The sequence below is a fragment of the Brienomyrus brachyistius genome, chromosome 16 (genome assembly GCF_023856365.1).
Source record: "Brienomyrus brachyistius isolate T26 chromosome 16, BBRACH_0.4, whole genome shotgun sequence".
Taxonomy (NCBI): domain Eukaryota; kingdom Metazoa; phylum Chordata; class Actinopteri; order Osteoglossiformes; family Mormyridae; genus Brienomyrus; species Brienomyrus brachyistius.
The window spans coordinates 3,816,744-3,835,319 of record NC_064548.1 but is presented as its reverse complement, the minus strand read 5'-3'; the positions used below and the strand labels follow the sequence as shown (position 1 = coordinate 3,835,319).

At 44.2% G+C, this 18,576-nt stretch overlaps 1 protein-coding gene across 1 annotated transcript; it reads right to left on the bottom strand.

The window, feature by feature from the left end:
• Window positions 1–38: 38 nt before the first annotated feature.
• Window positions 39–18,307, bottom strand: wdfy2 (WD repeat and FYVE domain containing 2). The gene is made up of 12 exons (XM_048978011.1): window positions 17,976–18,307; window positions 15,894–15,961; window positions 14,647–14,720; window positions 13,501–13,555; window positions 12,410–12,560; window positions 11,439–11,551; window positions 10,791–10,917; window positions 10,161–10,266; window positions 7,657–7,758; window positions 4,657–4,787; window positions 3,603–3,711; window positions 39–3,491 (listed from the first exon to the last, which is right to left on the bottom strand). Exons 1-12 carry the CDS (start codon window positions 18,110–18,112, stop codon window positions 3,462–3,464), a joined length of 1,203 nt encoding a protein of 400 aa, XP_048833968.1. The 5' UTR covers window positions 18,113–18,307; the 3' UTR covers window positions 39–3,461.
• Window positions 18,308–18,576: the final 269 nt, after the last annotated feature.

Genomic DNA, 18,576 nt, shown 5'->3' with positions numbered 1-18,576 from the left:
CACACTGATAAGTAAAAAGAGAACAAATGCAAAGGCAATGAAGGAAATATTGAAAAGCTTTTATTTAAGGTCTCCTGATGTTGCCAATAAGTTAATTGACATCTCACAGTCCTGCTTTTTGCAAGAAGACAAGGGGGGGTACATATGCACTGCAGGGCGAGCATCACGAGAGCAAAGAAATCTCAGCATGCAGCTCGAGTGCCATCTGGCTGCTGGCGTGGCATGTTACAAGCCAACAGGACGTGAAACATTCAGCCAAATCACCCAAAATGTAGCCAACAGTCTGTTTGTCAAAACACCATCATTCTCCTCCTGAATGAAACTCCCAGAGTTAAGGTCAGACAAATCCACACAGTTAAAGGCGGCTTGCTAACTAAACTGGATTCTCTCCAAGGTACAAAAACCACTCTTGATATGCTGTTCATAAGTGCCTTTAAAATGACATTCTGACATTTTAAACAACCACTTTAAGTCATCAAATAAAAAGAAACATTTAAGGTTTTCTGTAGCAGGAATTGTCTCCACAAAGAAAAAAAAAATCACAATCAATCAAGCACAATTTTGTAGGTCTTCACATTATGTACAAAATGGAATGTATTTTAGTTTAGACAAGTCATGCTGGATTTATCAAACACAGATAAACTGAAGCACAGTAGTAACAAAGTATTAACAGGTTGGGACCGGGAGAGGCTGTTATTGTGGTGTATAGAGGCTTAGCCAGTAGAAACATTCAGGTGTGGTTTAAACACCACTAGAGGGCACACTCCAATGCTCCATAAGACAAATGGCTAAAGCGGGTGACAGCGGCATGACAGGAGTGAGAAATGTACGCCCTGTCCTCAGTGCTCTCTGGCACGTGAAGGCTTTGTGAATGGCTGAGATACCAGGTGACGGGACACGCAGGAGAGCTGGCATGACTAAAATGGGGACACAGTTTCAATGAAATCATAACCGTAAAAAACAGCTAAAATGCTCCACATCAGATGCTTTTATTATTTAGCTGTGAGCATTCATCCCTTACCTTTCTATGCACTATTCTGCATATGCCAGACCAGTAAATTTCCCTTGAGTAAGATCCCATTTTAGTAACACAAGGTCCCTCTGTGTGTGGTGTCCAGCCGCCCCCACCCCACCCCCCCCACACACAATATCAAGGTGCATTTGCTGTTTTGGTATATCTGCTCCTCTACTCTAACTACTAGTTAATCAGTATCAACACAGTACCAATGGAAAAATCCAACTGTAACCAAACTTCAAGCGTATAAAACGACACCCTTTTTAAAAACTGTGGTGCACTTCTGAGTTACAATCAAGCTAAAATGTAGTATTTCATATTTTTACATGTATTTACAGGTTCAGACCTGTTCTATGTACACTTTAGTTAGGCAGATGTGTTAGACATGTCTCCCAGTACGCATGGGGCAGCCTTGTGCACACACCCCGCCCACACGTGATGCTGTAGGACCACACTGGCTGAGGCTGTGACATGCTCCTTGCTAATGAGGGCCATGCGCTTGTGAAGCAATGATGCTACCAGGCCTGTGTTCAGGCTGACTTTGGTATTCCCAAGTCGGGTCATGCTACCACCAAACCCGAGTCCCACATCAACACCTACAGAATCACAACAACATTCTGAACAGGCTTCAGCTCTGATGACGGCCAGCAGACATGTACACTAAGACGACCAAAGCCCGCAATTCCGGCACACGGCAAGACACAGAACCCAGAACACTGCACCCTCACAGATTCATTTCAGCCAATTCTATCACTCCTTGGCAAGAGTGGCGTAGATTAACTCTTAATAGCAATTTCTTCAAATATGGGATACAAAAATTTGCTGGAGGGTCAAAGAATATGCTGCTTCTGTTCAGCTTAGAGCTGGAGAGCATAATCACCCCTGGGAATAACCACTGCCCCCCCCTCCTTCTCTTGTCCAGCCTTTAATTTTACATATTTATGTACACCAAGGTCATATTTACATTACCAGACCACATGACCCACACAACAAAGTAGACGAGACTAAGTTAAATTTCAAGGAGAGACCGCTGAATTTCCACCACCCAAAACAAGCTGGTAGAGGAGACATGTCCATCCTATGTTTCATATGCTAACCTGTTCTTGAAAAATGCGAATCCCTGTGCAGTTTTGTGCATGCAAATCGTCTTCATATCCATCATGCTGGGAATGAACTTCAGTAAGAGACTATGTACTAGGGCTTGGGTGCAACATTTTAAATGGGTCAGAACTCTGGAACATCGTCTCGCCCATTAAGGCTGACAATATCCGGTGCCTTCATTCCCAGAATGCACTGCACACCTCATTCAGAAACCTCTGCAAAAAGCTAATTTTTAAGGTGCGTCTGCTAATATTACACGGAGGAAGTATAAAGCGTTTTTCTTTCATACGGCTGGTCAGATCATGACCATGGGATAGCACAGAATGATTATAGTACAACAGGGTCAAAAAGGGTCTAATGGATGTGTCCATAAAAAAGCCTGAAAATCACCATCACTTTTTGGAAGTACCTCTAAATTTCATAAGAAATACTTCAATAAGTTTAAACAACTGCATGACCATTATCACTACTGCAGAATATTATGTGGGTAAAGCTCTACCTTTTTGTTTATTTTTGATATGCTTTGATGAACTGAACTGTAAATCACTCACTGAATGGTTCAGATCTGTCAAATCAACACCAAAACAAGGTTAAGATATCATTTAACATCATCAACAAAGCATGGTTACTGCCATCATCTTAGTAACACTCTTGTCCTCCCCACTGACCTCAAGGTTTGTCTCAAACTGAAGCTCTTGTAAAAATCCAGAAGCTGAAACAGATTGTAGTTCTTGCTTCTTTTCCTTTGATCCCTGATGTCTGTTGAGCAAATTCAGTATCTGTTCCTCTGAAGTATCACGTGTTTGGAGGGAGGCACCTCATGAAAACTTTAGACAAATAAATACTTAGCATGTGTAAATACATCTATTAATATAATACAGCTGAGGTTAAGTGGCTGCCAACTGATAATGTGGAAGCATGGAAAGGCAGCTATTCGACACATTCGACACAGTGCTGAGGTGCCAATGACCAACTGACAGCTATGCTGCCCCCTTGTGGATCAACAGTTTGTGACCCCCAAAAATTAGAGTGCAGTTCCCTTTCAGAATGTTCTGCTCCTTTGAAAGCATACATAGCTTAGATCCATACATACTCACTCCCCTTTTATGGATAGTTCAATTTCCATGGAGACAAATGGCTAGTATGTATAAAGAGAAAATTTCATTTGACCAATCAATCAGCAGGCAGTTCCGCGCAGAGGGTCTGAAAGGGGGGGGACAAATACAAACCCAAAAACAGCATGTTCATGTTGTTCCAGTCTTTTCTGGAAGTTGTGACTGTGGTTCCCATGGCTGTTAATGTTTTTCCTCACGGTGTTCTTCTACCAAACCTGTCAGAGGATGCTTCAGGAGACCACTGGAGTCATGTCCCAGAGCTGTGAAGTCACACATACAGACGCACATACAGAGACACGCCATGTGAGCAGAAGGGGGGTTCCCCTTACATTTTAACATCACAAAATCAGTGAGCTTTAAGAACCGCTCACCTTAATGACCTTGTCCACCCCGGAAGTGAGCAGCCAGCCACGGGTGGGTTCAAAGTGCATGTGGACGACGCCGTGCTTGCTGTCGTGGAAGGTGGCCGTCGGAGCTCGGCTGCGGAGCAGAAGCAGCATGAGAAAAACACACGAGGGCTGGGCTTTAGCTGTCATATCTAAATCACTGTTGCCCATGCTTATTTAAACTGTTCGACTTCTCCATCAGCCTAGGTATTCTCCGGGCCTCCCAGCATGCCCCATGGCTGTCTGCTGGCTCTGCCCATGCACTGTGTGCCAAAGCGCAGCAGCCAAACCCACAAAAAGGGACCTGGAGTGTGATCCAAAAGGACCCTTAGTTTGGCTGCACTGACCGACTCATTAATTCTAAGCACAGTGGCAGGTAGAGATATGATTCAGGGAGTCAAACAGCTCAAAATGAGGCCTTGGTGATACTTTCCCTAGTCAATATTTTAGTTTAATTTTGTGCTTAAAGTGCCATTTAAAATTACTTAGTTTCAAATGAGTGTTTATACAAACTGCAGCTGTATGGTTCTGACCAATAATGGTCAACCAGTAACACAAACCAATTTAAACTAGCCCAGACTAGTTAGTAAGTCTACATGCAGGTAGTTAGAGGCAGTAAAAGGGGCAGTTCACCCCAAAACTGAAAAAGGTACATGTTAGAGGGACTGTGGTGCTCTTTATGTATCTAGGTTGTTCTTTTGGGAGTTGCTAAGTTTTGGAGATATCTGTCATAAAGTCGGAAAGAATAGCATTCTTTCTATGGTAACTAAAGTGCCAAAAAAACACTTTAGAAGAACTCAACAGCAACATCTCTTATCAGAAATCATGACGCAGTTACTCGTGATATTCTGGAGCCTTTGAAGTGAGCAGTTTAATGTAGGAACTATTTTCTTCTACCAAACTCCACACACCAATTGTATCACAGCACAGAAGATAAGAGTAAAAGCACCCTGGCGCTATTTTCTGTGCAGTCATACAAATGGTGTGACTTGTTTTTTTCAGTTTTTGGGGTGAACTGGCCCTTTAAATAAATACTCACTCTTCATCAGTGATTGACTGGTAGCAGCTGTCACAGACCCGAACCTCGAACTCGAAGCCCATGAGGGGGATACTGGAGCGGCGGGAGGAGCACTTGCCACAAACAGCCTGGCCACACTTCCTGCAGTGGTGCTGGGAGAGCAGGCAGAGCAGACAGGTCAGCTGCAGGTCTGCCTCGCACAGCTGACACAGTTCCAAATCTGTATCACTTACCAATCAGTTTGATATTTAAATGATGTAAATCCATCCATACATCTTCCTACTGTTTAGCCAGGCAGGGAAACCTGCCAAATGGGATTCTAGCTCATCACAGGGCTCACAGACATACAACCCACACTATGAGAAACTAAAAGACACCAATTAGGCCTGACTGCAGGTGTTTAAACTGTGAGAGGAAAGCAGCACAGGCAGAAACCCCAGGAGGATGTGCAAAACCACACACCGAGCAAAGGCAACAAACACTCCCCCAAAATGCCCCCACACTGCAGATGTGAGGAAACAGCGCTACACTCCGAGACATTGCCACACCTCAATCACATTTGCCCCTTAAATTTTTTTTACAAAAAGTGCTCTAATAGAAGTTTTAATTGTCTAACTAATATCCAGAAAAAATTACATGAAGCATGTGAAATAAAGAATGATAGAATCACCATGTTTAGCCCAGTGTTTCTCAACCTGGTCCTCAGGGACCACCAGACAGTCCACAATTGTGACCCATCACCACCAATGAGTCTTATGGGTGTATTTCTACCAGTGCGACTTAAGACTGGTGATGGGTCACAACTTTGCTTGCAAAAAAACATGGACTGCCTGGCGGTCCCCATAGACAAGGTTGGGAGACACTGATTTGCACTATTATAACACAAAGCATGTATGACCGATTCATTCTTTGCCGCAATGGAACACAGGGTGACCCAATCAAGAAACACATTTCACTAGTATTATAGTCAGGGATAGACATAGCTGGTACACAAGTACGCATTCACCTTTAAAAACGATACGTACGACAATATGCAGTGTAAATGCGTACTTATGTGCATTTGTGCTGATATGAAAAGAAAATAAAATACATTTTAATCTTTATATGCTAAGTCTACTTCATTTGTGGTATACAGCTTAAAATGCAAGGTATTTTCTTGTCATTGCAGTGCAAATGCACATAAAATAAGTATGCATTGTGGACAACTTCAGAAGCAGCATTAACTGAAAACTCAAAATGACATTGCTCTGTGTGGACTTCTCTTTGAACTTGGTTCATACTCAACAATTCCAACAAAGGCACCACTTCCATGGTCATCTGACTATAGACATTGTATTACAGCTGCTGCATCCAACTCAATGATCAGAGGGGAAAGAACCAAGGATTGTGATAGAGCTGCAACGATTAGTTGACATAGTCGATGATGTCGATGCTGAATTCCATCCATTATCTAAAACCCTGCAGTGACATTGTTTGTTGTTGTCAAAATAAAGTTAAATTAAATGGGCACTTTGATTTTCTGGAGGAAAATTAATTGTTTGACTTAATCGACCAATCGGTGAAATAGTCAATAGATTAATCCATACAAAAAATGGCTGTTAGTGGCAGCCCGAGTTGTGACTGCAGCAGTGATGGTCTCCTCAGACTGGACACTAACCATGTTTACGAAATCAGCCCTGCACAAACACACAGGCTTACACAGCTGACAGGAAGTGCTCTTAGAATCTGCTTCTACAGCTGTTCCAAAGAAGCACTAAGATATTTAGACCTCAAGGTCATCACCAGGATACAAAGAGATTACGGGGGCCAATAATCCGAACTTTGTGACAAAGATGCATGAGATAATGGGCAAGCATGTCATGTAAAAATATGCAAATGCAGAGAGGTATCACCATATTTTCGCTGCCAAACACACACACACACACACACACACACACACACACACACGAGTGGAGGGAACCGGCTGCAGCAGGTTTTCCCCATGTTCCTTCTTCCTGCACAAATGAGGCTTTATAATTTCTTAGGGCAGCATTCATCAAGGCTGAGAGATGACATGCATCCTGTATGCGGAGTTTTCATGTATGCAGAGAATTGTGACTGGTCTTTGGAATGGAAGTGTGGTCAACATAATGTCAGCCCCCTTATGGATACTGCAGATTTATGATGGGCTTTTAGCTCTTTACACGTACCCACTCTGCACCCCCCCAACCCACACTGAGGATGGGGAGTGAGAGATGGGATCTCTTTGGCCTGAATCCATCTGCACGCTCTTACTAACACCTACGCAACAGCCACTAACGGACGATAGCTCTTCTGTTTCCGACCAGCTATGAGGGCACCTGCTTCTCCTCCACACCTCTGCTAGGAGATGGTGCATCCTTTCCAGTTTATCCAGAAATGATCCATCGAACAAATGACACATTTTTTTCGGGCCCCGCCTGTGACTGGAAGAGGGAATCCTTTAGTCACACGTTCAGTTCCGTAATCATCACCGTGCTTAAAACCCAGGGCTGGTGCAGGAACCGCAAACATCGCTGTGGGAAGTTTGCAGGGCAAAGGGTGGGTCACATGAGTTATGTGTGAGTGTGTCTATAAGTGCTGTGATTATGTGTTGGGGTATGTACCCAGACCAGAGTATTCCATCCCCGATCAGGTGTGACTAGCCGATTACAGAGCCCTGACTCCACTTTGTGTGAACTTTGTCACACAACTGTTCTTCTCTGCAAACTATAAAAAAAAAAACAGGCCAGGAAAAGCTGAAACAAGCACTTCGGGCTGGAGTGGCTGCTATTCTGGCTGGGGGCCTCAGTGAGAAGCCCTGAGAGAGCCGACAGCTCACTAAAGCAAGGGAGGGATGTGAGAAGCTAAAAGTGAGTCCTCTGACACGCATTTCTGAAGCCAGCTGGGTCTGTCTTGCCCTGCAAAACGATGACATGAACCATCTTCTTCCCACACGGTACGGAGTGGAGGTGGCAGGGGCCAGCTTAATGGTACGGCGGCGTCTCCTAACCCCCTCCCCACCTGCCGTAGGCCGATCTTCTTGCTGTCCCACATCTGCTTGAAGTTCCAAAAGAAAGGCTGCTCACACTTCTGGCAGGAGTCACTGTCCAGCCACTCGGGGGTCTGGGGATGAGGAGGGGGGAGGTAAGAGAAAATGAAACCTACTTTCAGATACTATAGAGCAGCTACAGCAGTGCTTCCTGACCTTATTCCTGCTACTGCACATTGGTCATAAGGTTATTATCCCAGGACACGGCAGTGTCTACCACTTACTGCTAATTAGCTCTTAGCAATAGTAGGTATCACATTGCGCTTTTTGATATTTTTACACACACACACACACACACACACACACACACACACACACACACACACACACACACACACACACACACACACACACACACACACACACACACACACACACACACACACACACGCACACCCCAAAAAGCAAATGTTTTCAAGTGTCCCCAGAGGAAATGTTTCTGCAGCTCATGCTATTTGCACATCTCCTGTTGCAGAGCTGTCGTTTGTCGTTTTCTTCAGCCACACCAAGAGAAATCGAATGAGAGCCAAGAAGAATGGCGAGTGATGGAGGGTGATGGCAAGTGATGGAGGGTGATGGCAAGTGATGGCGGGTCCCACAGGTGCATATGGAGGCCATTTTGGGGCCCTAAAACAGGAGGCTGCTTAAGCACCATCATCCCACTTCACTGATTTAAAGCGAACGCTGTCACCCAAAAAGGCCCCCCAAGGAAAAGAAAGCGGTGGAAAGCTCTGAAATGGGGGACTGATGCACAGTAATGGGAGGATGGGATGGCCTCCTTGTATTGGCACCCTTGGGATATAACCGAACAACTCAGAACATAACTGATCTGCTCTCAATAACAAATTGAATTGAATGCCATGAGAGCCAGACCCCTGTTCCTTGTCCACTGACACCCCCCCCCCCCCAAAAAAAACATCCACACCATCCCCACGTATCGCGCTCAACTCTGCTCTTCCTCTTTGTCTGAACCATTCACTTTGTGAGTTTCCTTGAGCCATTGCGTTGCTCTGTCACTTTCCAGCAATTTGAGATTTGCTTCAAATATAAAGTGCATTACAAATAAAATGTACTGTTATTATTATTATTATTAATATTATTCACTGACGCTACAGGGCTGTTCAGGTATTTGTGAGAAGCAGGACACTCTGCTGGGGGGCTGCAAATTAATTGGTTTCACAACTAAAAGTCCATTGATAAGCACTGTTTAACATATCTGCATGTTTCATTCACTCAGACATGTACTTTTTATTAAAGAATCTTACTTTTTCTTTTTTTGACTTATTCAGTTCCGCTCTTGACATTTTGCTATTAATTGCAATTGTATTCACTGGATACTAAACACAAATGTTTGGTGTTTTATGCTACTGCAAAGGTGTTACTAATAAAAATCAACCAGTGAGACTGCTTGTCAATGAACTTTTAAACTCAGAACAGCTCTTTAAGAACTATAATCCATCCATCCATCCATCCATTTTCCAAACCGCTTATCCTATTGGGTCGCGGGGGGTCCGGAGCCTATCCTGGAATCAATGGGCACGAGGCAGGGAACAACCCAGGATGGGGGGCCAGCCCATCGCAGGGCACACTCACACACCACTCACCCACACATGCACACCTACGGGCAATTCAGCAACTCCAATTAGCCTCAGCATGTTTTTGGACCGTGGGGGGAAACCGGAGTACCCGGAGGAAACCCCACGACGACACGGGGAGAACATGCAAACTCCGCACACATGTGACCCAGGCGGAGACTCGAACCCGGGTCCCAGAGGTGTGAGGCGACAGTGCTAACCACTGCACCACCATGCCGCCCGAAGAACTATAATGCAAGTTCCAATTGATTACTACTGCAAATTAATGTTTTACTTAAAACTACAGATTGTTTCTAATATAATATTTGATGTCATGAATAAAGTAATTACTTTTGTTATAAAACAAATATAATAAAAATTTATACCATTTTTACTGAATTAAGCAAACCTCCCCAAACTTTCTGTGACTTCACTGTATGTGCATGTGTAAGTGTTTACATATATGCATGTATGCATGTGTGTACAAAGGCGCAGCAGAGAGTTTGATACTTAATGATTTAACTGAAGTTCTATTTATTGGGGGGGGGAAAATGCAGCCAAATTAAATATTGGTGCCCCGCCCCCTGGTCCCTGTTTATACAGACGTATACACGCAGTGGCGTTTGGCTGCCCTGCTGAAGTGCGCTGCACCCACGCGGGGGGGCCGACACAGACATTCTCTGTTCCCGCCAGCGCCGCAGGCTTCTGGGTGTGCACACAGGTGCGTGCAGCTGCATGCTAAAATGCGCCCATATAGTTACAGGGGCAGCATTTTTGGGAAGCATCTCTGGTGGAAAAACACCGAGGCGACACAGCCGAGTAGGACTGAGAAGTCTCCCCCCCGAAGGCCAAGGGCGGGGCACTGCGAGCGGGATTCCCTCCCTGCCAGAGTGACCGCTCACCTCCTGCCGCTTCACATCCATGTTCCAGATGACAATGCCCCCGTCAGAGCTGCAGGAGATCAGCTGGCGTGTGTGTGGCGCATAGCACAGGCCCTGTACCTTCTCACTGTAGGGAGAGGACACACACACACACACACACACACACAGTTAATGCTTCGGTTCACTAGCCCATTTGCAGCTGTGCAGATTTTGCCTGACACACACTTACATATCTTTCACACAGACACATATATGGGTGTGCCAGGCAGGCCACGACCTGCACATCGCCCTATCACTTTCCCTCCCGGCACCCCTGCTTATGCACATGGGCTGCCTCAGCAAATGCCAATGCTATGAATGGGGTCTTTCAACAGAAGCCAGTGTTGAATAAAGGGATGCTGGAACCCTCATCCCATACCAACACTCCCACCCAGGACCCAGGCTCACAGTCGCAGGAGGCCTGCTGATGTCCATCAGATATGTGATCCCTCAGCTTCTCCTAGTCCCTGTCCTTTCTACCTCAGCCCTGGCCATAGCCACTGGCAGCCAAAACACCTCCCAGAACACATCTTCAGTACCCCCACCCCTCACCCCCCAGCCACCTTAGTCCCAGTGTCACCCTGAAGTAGGCTTCGAGTTCTGCTCCCATACTTGTGTCCCTGCAACTCGATGGCTGTGCCCTTGCGACCACCGATGTCCCACATGATGATGGAGTGGTCCGAGCTCCCTGAGAAGAGCACGCGCTGCACTGGGTCCCAGCACAGCGCAGTCACATTGCCTGGAGATGGGAAATTATGGTGAGGAAGCACATCAACACCGAAACCAACAACATCCAACACCAACCAACAAGCAACACCGAAACCAACAACATCCAACATAAACAAGCAACACCGAAACCAACAACATTCAACATAAACAACAAGCAACACCGAAAACCAACAACATTCAACATAAAAAACAAGCAACACCAAAACCAACAACATCCGACATCAACAACAACCAACAACAACAACAATCGGATACTCTGTAACAAAAAGCCTGATAGTTAACAGATCCTATAGCCCTGACAATGGGATTCGTCCCACCAGTAAAATTTAAAAGTATGAGCAACTACAACTGTTATATTCAATGCTCTGGATACAAGATTTAGGAAGCGTGCTCTTAATCGTCGTGTCTAGATCAGCTCAAAGGTGGCACAACCTGCAGAACCAAATCAGGCTGAGCAGTGTGTAGCAGCACCTAACCCTTTCAGTTAACTCTGAAACGCTCCCTGCCCCAAAGACCCATTCTTAGTAGTACCTGTGTGTCCTTTGAAGGTGGTGACCAGGCTACAGTCATCCTGCTCCAGCTTCAGTATGGTCACCTGGCCGGAATGGTCACCCACAAAGGCGTGTCTCGTCTCCACGTCAAATCTGAGGAAGGTGCTTGTTAAGAACCAGCTGCTAGGGGCTGTAGCTGAGACTGCATACATTTTGGCCTGTTTGGCTACCTTAGGTCATTACAGTGTAATTTTATACATCAAGATTACCAACACAATTCAAGTTATGCAACTATCTCAAAGGTAAAACCAGAGGGCCGTGTTGAAGATCTTTTATCAACCTTTACTGTACCATTTCTACTAATCATCAAACACAAGCTTTGGATCAACAGAATTCTTTGTTAGCCCACAATGAGAAAACCATAATAATAATTTAATCAGAAACGAAGTATGGTATTTGAAACTGAGGTTTGAAACTGATTTGAAACCTTTGCTCGTGATGCAGGCTGGGATCAGAGGAGCACCACAAACCCAGATCCGACGCGATGGCACTGTAAACCCATTCACGAGCCTCTGTGGTAGCAATCGGCTGAAATTCAGCTTAACATCAGCCCCAGCGCTGCAGGATAGTGTACACTTATCACTGCACTGAACGCATGTTCTGGGTGAATGCCTTCCCCAATAAGACAGGAAGTAACAGGAAGTGAGACTGTATGGCATAGTTCCCCAATTCTGGTCTGGAGGGCCTGAATCCAACACAGTTGGAGTCAAACACACCTACTAAACCTGGCAGTTGGCCAATTAAGATGTGTTTGAGCAGAAAAATCTGCAAACTGTGTTGGATTCTGAACTTCCAGGAATGGAACTAAGACTATTGTCTTACTGTAGCCTGGCACAGGATATCTGGCTGTGATGTAGGAGGAACTTTACAAGCAGGTTAAAACAGTGATTGATAGCCACATGTAGCTAGAAATACAGCCAGCGATTTGAATCCCCATGGTTACTAGGATACTGTAGCCCGGAAACCCAGGCGGTGGTGCGGTAGCCCCCCAGACGCTGTCCACTCTCTGAGCAGTGCCAGGCGAAGGTCCTGTCCTGCCCTGTGCTGAGGACCCACTCCATCTCCAGAACGAACAGTACCACCGTCACTCTGCCCTGATGGGCTTCAAGACATACATACACAGAAAAATGATTATTAAACTGAAGATTCACATACACATGTTCAGTATGCAGAAATGCAAAATAATCATCAGAAATGTTCACTTTGGTCAAAAACACACTTCTTACTAAAAACATCAGAATTAGCCTTGTTACATATTTTCCCGCAGCATCCATTTAAATATTTGTGTGCCTGCATGTGCACGTTCAGCAGTCACACACCATACTGATGACTGTACCATACAAACCGCCCACCGCAATCTGACACCCAGCCACTAGGGACAGATGGTGGCGATGTGTGAGTAACTGTGCATTGATTAGGAGCCAAAAGGCAGGGCCAGTGTCTATATACACTGATGTTCACCAGACTAAATTCACCATGGAGGAAGCTTTATATCCCCAATTTATAGGGGAGTCAGGTAGGTGGAGCCAAAATGCTGTCACAGGTGAACACACAAGGCTGAAATGGAGCCAAGAGGCCTTCTGGACAAGGAAGGTGGAAGAGAAGCCAACAGGGACGATCAAGACTCTGAGACGCACAGGCTGAATAAGAGCCACACATGAAAGGTGAGGTTCTGTCTACAATACAGCCAGCCAAAAATGCTCACCTTCCACTCACAAAGAAATGTATTCAAATACGTCTAGTTAGGAAACTATGAGAAATAAAAATAAACACTAAGTATAATGTACAGAAGTATAGAAATTCTGCTGCCACTTATTACACAAAGAATGTTTTTTTTAAAAGATCTGATAAAAAAATAAAACAAGTATACTTAATTTTAAAAACACTGCAGTGAGGAACCGCAGTTTGAGGCATTAACCTTATAAGCCAAATCTAAAATATGTGAAACAATAAGAGCAGTCATGCAGAAGATGCAGGTGAACATTATCCAACCAGGGCAATGGGACCAGCAGTGAAGTGTGCCGAGTTACAGCCCCTCTCACCCTGGTACGTTCCGGCAGGTGTCATCTTGTTGTAGTCCTCAGAGACGATGAATTCCTGAGGGGGGAACCCACATGCATACAATATTCAAATAGATCGGTGTGAGTCATTGCCTGAGTTCTTAAATAGGGATGCATAGGTAACTAACAAACAGCACTGTGCAAAAGTCTTAGACAGTCAAAGAAAATGTTTGAAGCTATTTCTCTGGTTAGCAACTTAACATTATCACTTATGAAATTAAGAGTAACACAAGATACTGAGATCTTGTTGGATGGCTAGATTAACAACCCTTTGGTTCCCAAACCTCTCCCCAAGGGCACTTCAGCCACTCCATGTATTTGATCAATTTCACCATCAGCTCAATTAATTAATTCATTCATTAGTTAGTCAGTTAAATAAGTCAATGTAATATCGATTAGCCAAACAAGATGGGTAGTGGGTGAGTCAAAAAAATACTCTGGTGTGTTGGAAGGTTAGTGCAAATACTGGGGTGACTTTAGAAAAGGATTTGAAACAACTAAGCTGATGCACTTTGACAGCTATAATACCATATTTTTACGCCAACATTTAAATCATCCATCCATCCATCCATCCATCCTCTGTATCCACTTGTCCTATTCAATGTAATGGGGGTCCTTAGCCTATCCTGGAGGTTATACTGTAGGTGCGAGGCAGGGAACATCCCAAGCCATCTCAGACATCAAGATCATTTAAACGTCATTTTCTTTGACCACCTAAGACTTTTGCACAGTACCGTATACAAATAAAACCTTATGTCTGTGACCAGATCAGCACTTTCAAAATTAATGATTAGCATTTTGTTACATCCTTTGATTTTGACACTGCTCTTACATTTCGTTTCTAATTGAGTAAGATTCCAGCCTCTTGCAAAAACAATACAACACTGTGAAGTATGCACACTGCATGAAGATGTTCCTTTTTGACGGATCGCTCCAGATTTAGCACATTTCAGCAAGTGGACTTCCTGAACCATATATGGAGGAGCTACATGACCATGCATGTGTGAAGATCTGCCATGTTAATTAGCAGAGCCACGCGTGTAATTTAATAAATGATAAGTTAAATGATGGCCCACTGTGCACGTTGGCCTGGTTTGGGGAACAGAGACCTCGGCAAGGGCCACTTACGGAAACCACACCGTTGTCCATGCCCACCGACAGACGCCTGGTCTCCGGGTTGAAGAACATGCAGGAACAAGGTGCTAGGAAAAAGGAGGAAGAGGAGGTATTCCACAGGTGAATGAAATAGCGTATGTCTGTGTGCTATAACCGATAGAAGTAGGAAATAGGTGTGTAACAGTGTCAGAATGAGTAACTAAGTAACTGATCATGTGATTAAGAGAGTGACTGAACGCACAATGCCAATGGCAATCCTGCTGGAAGTTCACAAGATCAATTCATTCTTTAAACTCAACACAACAGGGAACACACACTTATTCTGGGATCATTATGGCAACATCACAATTGATTTTAACACAATAAATGACCCCCAACACCTGACAAAAATGTAGGTGCAAATGAACAACAAACAAATAGCTAGCGCTTTTTAAAGGAAAATGAAAAGGCGGCAGTTTTGAGGGGACCTTCACTGGGCTCACAGTGCCCCCCAGCCTTTCCAGACAGCCCTGCATTGCACAATCCAATGCAAGCCAAAATGGAGAAGTTCAGTGAGTATGTAGCTCAAAATGAAATTGTAAGTGGGGGCTGTGAAGCCTCCAGTTGTCTAAGCAGATACCAAGGCATCCCAGTAACTAGGACCATGAGAGCACATTTATGACAACAGTGAAGTTCCCAGAGATTGTGGTAAATATCACAATACTTATTTATTGTAACACTTTTTGTAAGTATTGTTCACATCTCCCTGGCATCCGCTATGGCTTCTTTATTCACCAAATCCACACACTGGCCATATCACACCCGGTCAAACAAGTCATGAGTAAAGCGGAAGGGCAGCGGGGTGGCTCTAGATACCACAGCACTACTAGTAGTTAGATATAAGTAATTACAGACAGTACATGTTGTCTGTGCTGTCTCCTTACTCCCCAAATGTAGTTTACATGCAATGGAGTGACAACATCCCATACACAATATTTTAAGTTGGAAATACCAAATAAAATGTATCATAGCAGTAACTATCAACTGACTGTTGCTGGACATCTCAACTGCAAACAATCCAGTGCATATGCTGCACTAATCCAGTGTGTATGCTGCTAAGTGTTCTTCCACTTCTGTTTGGAACCATTTGCTGGGTCCATTTAGAATTTGCACTGAAGAGAGTGCCACAGACATATAGAGAAGTCCTGGAGTGGCCCAACAATGGGGCACTTGGTTAAGAGGTCTTCTCATGTTCTCCAGATGGCTGGGCTGTAACTCACCTGGCATGGTGTGATAGACACTTGGCCAGTATTGACCACTGTCCCTCTTCAGCCATATTCGAATAGTCCTGTGGGATGAAACGCAAATATCATACACGCAATTCAAATGTTTCGGTTTCACTCCACCATTAAAACCTTTATCTCCTGCGATGAACGCAATGAGTTTGAATATATCATTTATAGACCAAGTTCTTTCAGCAAGGCAACTGGATCACTGCAGCATAAATACAAATATCCAGGCAATGAAAAACATTGGTCCATAGTCATTAGGGATGGGCGATACCACTCATTTTGTTTTTGTTCCGATTTGATCTGATAGCAAGGTTGGGAGCGGACACCGGAAACTGATCCTGATATTCAATGCCAGCCCTAATCTAATGATAAAATTTGCTGGGGGGGGGGGGGGGGGGTATTTCCGAAGTCACTAGCATCTTGGCTCCTGAAAGTACTCCCCCTTCTCCTGCCTGTGGGGGTTCTGCCTGGTAGTACTTCATGCCCTTCTTCCTTTAATAATATTAAGTTATTACATTTAAATTAACAGGTTTAAATATTAATATCTCAACATTACAATACTCTCTCACACCGAAACGTTTAGGTTGAAGGAATCAGTATTTCAAGATTGAGGCGCACATTCTTAATACTCATTAACAAGAGCATGTTGCCTGGGCTATGCCGGGTTAATATTTTTGATCCAGTCTATGACAAAATCATTTAACCTGAAACACAAATGACTAGAGTATTTTGGACATATTATGCGAGGATACTGTGTACTGGAAACACCATAATGAAAGGTGAAGGTAAACGATGTGTGAATGTAAATGACGAAGAGGATAACCAGCAGTCTGATGGCTTTCCGAGCCAAAACGAAGACGGCCATTCCTGAGGAATGCCATTATATGGTAGCCAAATCAAACTGGCATTACCTTAAAACTTGATGTTTAGTTTACTTCAAATTTTGAACGGCATAACATTTATTTACACATTTCAAAGGCTGTAGTATTCTGGTTATTAAGTTCCAGAGAAAAAAGAAAGTTCGGGCAACGAGTTCTGCGTCGTGAAGTCAGTTCTTTTTTTGTCGCGCAGACAGTACTATGGTAACTATTCAAGAGGACAAAATAAAAGATTAACCACCCAACATGTGCTATGGCAGAGCACACCTTTTTCCAGGATACACCAGATTACAATTGATTTTATTTTTCTCATTGAACTATGAAGCATACAATGACGAACAAACCACAAACTTCAAAGAGCAAAGTCCCAGTGTGTGAACTGCTAGCGTTTCTTTGGCAACTTCCCGCAAGGGAAGCGTAGCAGTAATTATATTTAACCGTATAAACGACCACGAGATAAAGGTGTAATCAATACAAATAGATTTTATATAAGTTTATTCTAATATACAAAATGGTTAATAATTTCGGATCGCACCTCAAAATAAAAAGGCAATTTTGCAACCGATCAGATCTTTATGTGTGGAGGAAAGCGGCAGGACATCATAAAAGAGGATGACTATGATGTGACTCAAGACTCAAAACCTTTGTTCAAACTGACTGGATAGAGGTACCGTAAAACTGTGCTTGAGAAACAAGTGCGAAACTGCGAGCAGGTGCAATCGGCATAATTAATAAAAAATAATGCAATATGATAAAATAATTTATATTCTGCTCAGATAAAATGCTGGTGTAATTACTCAAAACTTCATATACATATGATTAGCCGACCTTTATCAGTTGATCTCAATATGTTCATTTCAGTCTGCATTACTGTAAGCAGTCGATTTCGCTCTTTCCATCGTATGTCGCTGTCAGCTATGGGAAGAGCATGCAACGTTTATCGAAATTATCAATGGGAGCATAACTGCAAGGCTGGGTGGCGGATCAGTGCGTCCAACCAAATATGCACGCATAACGACTCCTATACACTGTCTATTGTATGTTACGGCTCTCTCTGAATAATGAAATAGGATCACGAATCGCGTGATTCAACTTCCTCGACACACATAATAAACGTCAGGAAGGCTACGCTGCTGTCTCGCCAGGCATATAAACGCGCGATCAGTCGTGGCCCAGTGATGGCAGGACCTACCTGTCCTCCGACACACTGATGACCCCGTCTTCCTTAGGAATAATAACCGCCGTGTTCACTATATCCTGAGAAGCCTCTATCTTATTAAGCAGCTCGGGTTTCCGAGCCTGAGGTGTGGGCTGTACTTCTGCCGCCATGGAGATTCGGGTGCCCCTACGCCAGCTCGTTCCCTCCGTAGCATAACAACCCTACGCTATCGGCATAGGTATCTCAGGTAATACTGCGCCCAGTACAACTACACTAAGGCGAGTAACAGAGTGACAGAGAGTAACGCTGTGGGTCAGCTGACATCCTATTCCCATGTTTACACGTCACAGTTACGGAGGTAATTACAGGGGGATACCGACTGCGCATGCGCAGCAAAATTCCTCGCTAGTTTCCGGTATGAAAACTGTACAGTAACAGCATCGGCAGACCGGCCTTTTCGATGCTTGACGCACTCTGAGAGTATGAATGCGGAATCTTTAGTAGCGCTCATCCTGTTGCAGTTGCTTTGCGGAATTGATTACAGGATCCCGGGAGGTTAGAAGCTCAGACGAGAGATATTTCCGTTTTTTGCCTGTGATCAAACACGTTGCATCGCGGGGTAAACTGTCTAATC

What these genes read in the sequence shown, in the direction of transcription:
- wdfy2 (XM_048978011.1), bottom strand. Translation starts at nt 18,112, where the DNA reads ATGGCGGCAGAAGTACAGCCCACACCTCAGGCTCGGAAACCCGAGCTG. An exon ending in ATCGAGTTGCAGGGACACAA is followed by an intron (nt 10,267 to 10,790) that starts GTATGGGAGCAG and finishes CTCTCCCTACAG; the next exon opens with TGAGAAGGTACAGGGCCTGT. An exon ending in GGGTGGACAAGGTCATTAAG is followed by an intron (nt 3,492 to 3,602) that starts GTGAGCGGTTCT and finishes GTGACTTCACAG; the next exon opens with CTCTGGGACATGACTCCAGT.